The following is a 7312-nucleotide window of genomic DNA, read 5'->3' as shown; positions in this document are numbered from 1 at the left end:
TTCTATTTCATGTATGTCTGAGGGCCGGCCTTGAAGTCTTTCCTCTGTGTTCCAGGTACTACGAAGCCTTTCCCCCGCTGTCCGAGAAGCCAGTCTGCCTGCAGGAGATCATGACCGTTTGGAACAAGTCCAAAGTCTGTTCTTACTCCAGCTCCTCTTCGTCGTCCACAGCGCCGCCGGCCAGCACAGACACGTCCTCCCCCAAAGACTGCAACAGCGAAGGCGAAGCCGTCAAGGAGAGGAGCGGCGACGTGACGGCCGCCGTGCACGACAGAGCCCAGGGCGCAGGCAGGAGCGAGGAGGAGGGCCAGCTCGCCCGGGGCGCTGCGGAGGAGAAGCCTGCCTCGTACAAAAAGCAGGTCCGACACAAACCCGAGGGAAGGATTCGCCCTCGCTCGTGGTCTTCCGGCTCGAGTGAGGCGGGCTCAAGTTCCAGCGGTCCTCAGGGAGAATTCAAGGCCTCCGTGAAGTGCGTGAAAGTTCGACACAAGACGCGAGAAGTTCGAAACAAGAAAGGGCGGAACGGGCCGGGCAGGCTCTCGCTGAAGGCCGGCGACAAGGCCGAGCGGGTCATCCATGCCGCCGGTGGCGGCGGCGGCAGCAGCAGCAGCGGTGGCGGGGGAGGCGGGGGCCCCGTCNNNTGCCGGCGCGGGAAGAGGCCCCTGAAGGACCCGGGGAGGCGGGACCCCGCGGGCGCCGAGGGAAGAGACGTGTCCCTGGAGAGCAGAAACGACAGGGAGTACAAGGAGGAGCCGCTGTGGTACACCGAGCCGATTGCCGAGTATTTCGTCCCCCTGAGCAGGAGGAGTAAGCTGGAGACCACGTACCGACGCAGGCCCGAGGCGAGCGAGCTGCCGGCCGCGGCGGTGGACGAGCTGTCCGAGTCCGTGCGCGGCCTCTGCCTCAGCAACGGCAACGTGCATAAAGCATACCTCGCGGCAGGTACTTTCATTGACGGTCACTTCGTGGAAATGCCTGCGGTCATCGACGAGGAGGTGGACCTCCCTGGGACCTCATTCTGTCCTCTCCCAGAGGACAGCGGGTATCTGGATGGTATTCATCTGTCCGAATTAACACACTTCTATGAAGTGGACATTGATCAATCCATGTTGGATCCTGGTGCCTCAGAAACCATGCAAGGAGAAAGTCGGATTTTGAATATGATTCGACAGAAAAGCAAAGAGAAAACCGATTTTGAGGCCGAATGTTGCATAGTGTTAGACGGGATGGAGTTGGAAGGGGAACGTGCAATATGGACAGATTGTACCAGCTCCGTGGGCGCTGAGGGCCCGCTCCTGCAAGAGCTCGGCAACCTGGCCCAGTTCTGGGAGTGCTGCTCGTGCAGCTCCGGCGACGCCGACGGGGAGAGCTTCGGGGGTGAGTCTCCGGTCAGGCTCTCCCCGATCCTGGACGGCACGGCGCTCAATCCCCACTTGCTTGCTGGCAATCAGGAGCTCTTTTCGGATATTAATGAAGGATCTGGTATAAACTCTTGTTTTTCAGTGTTTGAAGTGCAATGCAGTAACTCTGTTTTACCGTTTTCTTTTGAAACACTCAACTTGGGAAATGACGACACGGATTCTAGTGCTAATCTGCTTGGGAAAACACAGTCTAGATTGCTAATATGGACCAAAAATAGTGCCTTTGAAGAAAACGAACACTGTTCCAATCTCTCAACGAGAACTTGTAGCCCATGGTCCCATTCGGAAGAAACACGTTCAGACAACGAGACGTTGAATATTCCGTTGGAAGAGGCCACGCAGTTTAATGCAGAAGATATGAATTACGTAGTTCCTAGGGTCTCATCAAATTACGTAGAGGAAGAACTTTTAGATTTTTTGCAAGACGAAACCGGCCAGCAAAACGGTAGAACGTTAGGAGAACTTCCTACCTTAGTTTTCAAAACAAAATCTAAACTAGAATCTGTCTGTGGTATTCAGCTAGAGCAGAAGGCGGAACCCAGACCCCTGGACACGGCACGAGGGTGTGGCGAGCGCGGCCCCCGCAGCGGTGGCGGGTACGGCTCCGGGATTATCAAGGACATCTGGACGAAGATGGGCGACGGGGGTTCTGGAGCCGCGGCGGACGTGGAGCGGCTGGACGAGGAGCTGTTTCCGACGGATGTCAACAACTACTGCTGCTGCCTGGACGCCGAGGCCGAGGCCGAGGCCCTCCAGGAGCCTCACAAGGCCGTGCAGAGGTCAGAGTACCGGCTGTGGGAGGGCCAGAAAGAGAGCCCCGAGAAGAGAGCTTTCGTCTCCGGGGAGCTGTCGAAGGTGGATGGCGGCGACTACACCACCCCCTCGAAGCCCTGGGACGTGGCCCAAGAGAAGAACACTTTCATTCTCGGAGGGGTCTACGGCGAGCTCAAGACCTTCAGCAGCGACGGGGAGTGGGCGGTCGTCCCGCCCGGCCACGCCAAAGGAAGTCTGCTCCAGTGTGCGGCCTCTGACGTGGTGACCATCGCGGGGACGGATGTCTTCATGACCCCGGGGAACAGTTTTGCTCCTGGTCACAGGCAGCTGTGGAAACCCTTTGTGTCGTTCGACCAGAACGATCCGCCGAGGAGTGGGGAAAATGGGTTAAATAAGGGATTCTCGTTTATCTTCCATGAAGACTTACTAGGAGCTTGTGGCAACTTTCAGGTGGAGGATCCTGGGCTCGAATATTCCTTCTCTTCCTTTGACTTGAGCAATCCGTTCTCACAGGTTCTGCACGTAGAGTGTTCGTTCGAACCCGAAGGGATTGCCTCTTTCAGCCCTAGTTTTAAACCCAAATCCATCCTCTGCTCTGATTCTGACAGCGAAGTTTTTCACCCCAGAATATGCGGCGTCGACAGAACACAGTACAGGGCTATTCGGATCTCTCCGAGGACTCACTTCCGCCCCATTTCTGCATCGGAGCTGTCCCCGGGGGGAGGGAGCGAGTCAGAGTTTGAATCTGAGAAAGATGAAGCCAGTGTTCCCGTCGCTTCCCAAGCTGATGCGTTTGAAGACCCACAGGCAGATCTCCAGCCGCTGGAAGAAGATGCGGAGAAAGAAGGCCATTACTACGGAAAATCGGAGCTCGAGTCTGGAAAGTTCCTTCCCAGGCTAAAAAAGTCCGGCATGGAAAAGAGCGCTCAGACCTCCCTGGATTCTCAGGAGGAGGCAGCCGGGATTCTGCCGGTGGGCAAGCGGAGTCCGTGTTTGGAGTGCGGCAGGGGCGAGTCTCCGCACAACGCTTTGGAGAGCCCGGCAGCGAACTGTAAGATAACGGCACAGTGCGAGGAGGAAGTTAGTAATTTTTGCAGTTGCAAAGCAGGCTGCCAGTTCCCTGCCTATGAAGATAACCCTGTGTCTTCGGGACAGCTGGAGGAGGTAGGTGTCCGCGCCTGTTGGGGCTTGAGGAAGGCTGTGGCTAGGACTTGAATGTGAGAGCAGCCGTGTCAGGCCGTGAGAGAGAGGGTGAGGTTGTTGGGAGAGGAGCTTAAACATCTTAAAACATAACGTTCTCCTGACTTTACCGAAGGACTTCAAATGGGTTTGATCTTTAGGAATTTGGGCTCGGCCGTAGACGGCTTCTGCAGAGGCGTGAACAGACGCGTTTAAATCACAGGCTAGGAGGCGCTCGGGGGCTGCCTTGGGCTGCACGGCCTGTGCTCCGGGCAAAACCGGACCGGCCGGACCCGGGAGGTGACAAATGAGGAAGTGGCCGTGAACTATGCCGAAGCCCCTTGCTCTCCTCGGAAGCCGGAGCCGAGGGTTTCCTTACATACCGAGCCCACCCGAGGGCCTCCGAGACGCGCATCCATCGGAGACCGTAGGCTTCACACGAAGGACAAATTGCGTCCGTTTCGAGCGCTGGCACGTGGATTGTGGTACGTGTGAAGGCCAGGCCACAGTCCACGTGCGCCAGCAGGGCTTCCGCGGAACTAAGCCGAGGCTCCTCACTCCCTGCCACGTCCACATTCCTCGAGCTGTGAGGATGATGGGTTCAGTCTGCCAGACGAGGTTCATTAGTGGTGGTAGTTTTGTGAATGGGAGTCACTGTACCCTTTGAGTATTCGTGAGAAGTGGCTTGAGGTTAGGTGGGGTGCGCAAGAAGCAACCCTTGAGGCGATAACCTGTTCCACCAGGAAGCACAGTGATCTGCCTGTTTCTCAGCCGTTACTTGATGGGCAGCGCCCGGCCTTTCTCCAGGAGCAGCTTGTTAGAGAGTTGGAGGTGTCTGCTTGTCCTGCCACCAGCGGCCAGAGAGCCCCTGGGTCCTCCCTGCCATCTGTCCCTGTGCCCCTCCACCCACCTCTCTCGTACCCACATCCTGCCCGTACCCCCTGCACCTCAAGGCTCCCAGGTCCCACCGCCTTTCGACCGCTCCCTAATTCTCCCTCTCTCCTCCTCCTCCCGCATCAGAAATGACTTCTCCCTTCTCCTTCACGCACCTTGTGCCTCTTTTTCTCTTGCGTTTTCCATTTATGAAATGCTTATTTTTGAGAGCGAGAGAGAGACAGTGAGAGCCAGGGAAGGGGCAGAGAGAGTGGGAGACAGAACCTGAAGCAGGCTCCGGGCTCAGAGCTGTCAGCTTGGAGCCCGACTCCAGGCTCGAACTCAGAGAGCCGCGAGATCGAGACCGGAGCTGAAGTGGGACGCTCAGCTGACTGAGCCATCCAGGCGCCCCGCATTTCCCATTTTTCATGAGTCAGTTATGTACTTCTTCCTCGTTAGGTTATAAACTCCTTATGGATACAGACTCGCCCCTTCTCACTTGCGGGGTCAGTGCCTGAGTGGCACCTGAGTGCGTGTGGTGACAGGAGGCTCCCCAGAGACTCACTGCTCTGATTAGCCCACCTGGAGACCCTCAGAGACGCGTAAACTGAACCCCACAGAAACCTTGAAATCCGAGCCGCCAGGAGTGAAAACCAGTAACGTTGTTAGCCTTTATCTGTTTGTTGATTGCTCCGCTTTTTATCCTTGAACATTCCTTTATGTACTTTGTATTTCACCTGGTTCCAGATTGGGAAGAAAGAAAAAGAGAGGAGAAGCGAGATTCTGCATCATACCACTGCCATAATCCTTCGCTTTCTAGTATGTTGATAGATTTATATGTTCTCAGAATTCTGGGTTGTCTTGGAAAGCTTCTAGTACAGTCCTCAGAGGGCCTCGCGGGGTCGACCACAAGTTTCCCTGTAACTGCTGCTCTCGGCCCCAGCCTCTGGGCCAAGGTGCTGCGTGTAGAGCGGTGTCAGAGCCCACATCAGAGAGCGTTCTGAGGTCTGGAGAGGTTGGGAGATGGTGTGACAGGACAGCAGGGCCAGGCCGGGACCGGAGTGTCCACGTTTCCACCCCCACACGGCCCGGTCAGTCCCGGGGAGTTCCCGTGCATGGCCTTCCTGGGAGGGGGGCAGTCTGCGAGCCCCGCTGTAAAGGTCACGATTTAAAGTCCACCTGTTTCAGAGCAAGTGGACTAAAATGTAGGAATTCTAGGGGCTCCTGGCTGGTTCAGTGGCAGAGCACCGACTCTTGATCTCAGGGTCGTGAGTTCAAGCCCCACATTGGGTGTGGAGTTTACTTGAAGATAACATAATTTAAAAAAAAAAAAACAAAAACTTAAAATGTAGGAATTCTAATAACATTGGTGCCCAGGAACGTGGATTCTTTTCAAAAGTTTAGTTCAGCCAACTTCAGCAGACATGTTTTGAATACCTGTTAGGTGCCTGTCTCTTGCCCTTGAAAAGTTCAGTCTCGGCACAAAGACCAGTGTGTAAGCAGAGTATTTATTTTAATTGAAATCGGTACTTTAGTCGTAGGGTCCCAACCCAGAAGGCACCGGAGGGCCTGTCCACACAGGGAGCAGGGCCCTCCCAGCAGCCGAGTGTGCGCTCCGGCACGGCCTTCCGGGATACTTCATGCCTGTGGGAGCAAATCCTCCCGCACGTGTGTTCCTTCTTCTCTTCTGTCTTTTCACAGAAATGGCAGGTTGTTACAATCCCCTTTCCTTTTCGGTTCCCTGCACACTCTTCCACGGTGTGGGCGGCTGGACTGTGATTTCCGTAGCCACTTCCTTGTCGCTTAGGGCATTTGGGCAGATGTGATCGTAGCTCACACGGTAGGAGGCGCGGCGGAGGTGAGCCCAGGAGGCGGGGGAGCCCAGAGCAGAGCCCTCCTGGCAGTGAGGGTCCCAGGGCAGAAGGAACAGCCTAAGCAGAGGTGAAAGGGCCCAGAGCTTCTCACGCATGTAGGGCACCGGCCAGCAGTTAGCTCGCGGCTTCTGAGGCACAGAGTACAAGTGGGGAGCGCCGGGCGTGCCTCCGGCATCCGTGTTTGTGCCTGAGGTGGAGGCGATGATGTCCTTGTCGTTCACTTGGTCGCTGACTTGCTGCCTGCGCTTTGCCGCACAGAGAAGCACAGAGGGTTGGGCCGTCTTCGGGAGTTCGTGGTCTGGCCAGGAGACGAGGCCTGGCGGGCAGAGGCTCCGACGCGTAGGGGGCGTGGCGCCCGGCCCACCTGTGCCACCAACCCCCGCGTCCAGGACAGAGCCCCGAGTGTCCCCCGCGGGACGCTCGCTGTCAGTAAGGAAGGACTCGTCCTCCACACACTCTGCGCCCCTACATTTGTGTTTTTTCCTTTCCCTCCAGACCTGGTAACTGAGGGCTGACTGTGGCCGAGGGGCACGTTCCAGTGCTCTTCCCGGAGGAGGGACACTGGTCACCTTTGTCCTGCAGGACCTGGGAGCTCAGTGGGAGTTCTGGGCAGGGCCACTACCCAGCCCCCGGCTCCTAGAGAACTTGAGTGTCCCATCTGGGACCAGAAACCTTTCTGGTCGGGCTTTCGAATGTTTCTTGGGAACCTGCTCTATAAGCTGCTTATAGCGTTCGCTGGTGTGCCAGCGCCAGAGAGAGGGCACACCGGGTGCCTGGAGGACTTGCCAAGAAGTAGGGGCTCAGGCCGGCTCTCAGCAAAGGTGCGATTTGAAGACAGGCTTGCGGGAGAGGCAGAGCGGAGCTGCGACAGAGGGGCCTGGCCCGCCCCAACGTGTTCTCGCCTGGTTTCCCTTCCTCCATCCCCCGCCAACCAGAAGTTGAATCCGCGCGTACAGTGGACATTATTTATGTAAAGCGTGGTCATCTTTGCTGGGCAACCCAGAGGTTGGAGATAGCGGAGTGGAAAGAGGCCGTAAGATAATGCAGCTTCATCGAATGTGTATTCACTGTAGCATCGAACAGCACAGAGAAGTCTCTGCCTTTGGAGTTGACATTCAAGGGGAGGACACACAAAACATCCTAAAACCATAGCAGAAACTGGCGTGGCTTTAACAGTGGTTTCAGCCCTGG

At 56.5% G+C, this 7312-nt stretch overlaps 1 protein-coding gene across 2 annotated transcripts in view; it reads left to right on the top strand.

The window, feature by feature from the left end:
* KIAA0232 (KIAA0232 ortholog) overlaps window positions 1-7312 on the top strand; it is a 48841-nt gene that overhangs the window by 32179 nt on the left and 9350 nt on the right. For both annotated transcript variants that reach the window (XM_077750540.1, XM_077750541.1), the window contains exon 5: window positions 56-3359. In XM_077750540.1, coding sequence (XP_077606666.1) covers window positions 56-3359 — 3304 coding nt within the window. The remainder of the gene's footprint in view (window positions 1-55; window positions 3360-7312) is intronic.

This window comes from Crocuta crocuta, unplaced genomic scaffold, assembly GCF_008692635.1.
Source record: "Crocuta crocuta isolate KB4526 unplaced genomic scaffold, BGI_CrCroc_1.0 scaffold179, whole genome shotgun sequence".
NCBI lineage: Eukaryota > Metazoa > Chordata > Mammalia > Carnivora > Hyaenidae > Crocuta > Crocuta crocuta.
Note: the sequence above shows the minus strand (reverse complement) of the source record. Positions and strands in the feature narration are given on the sequence as shown.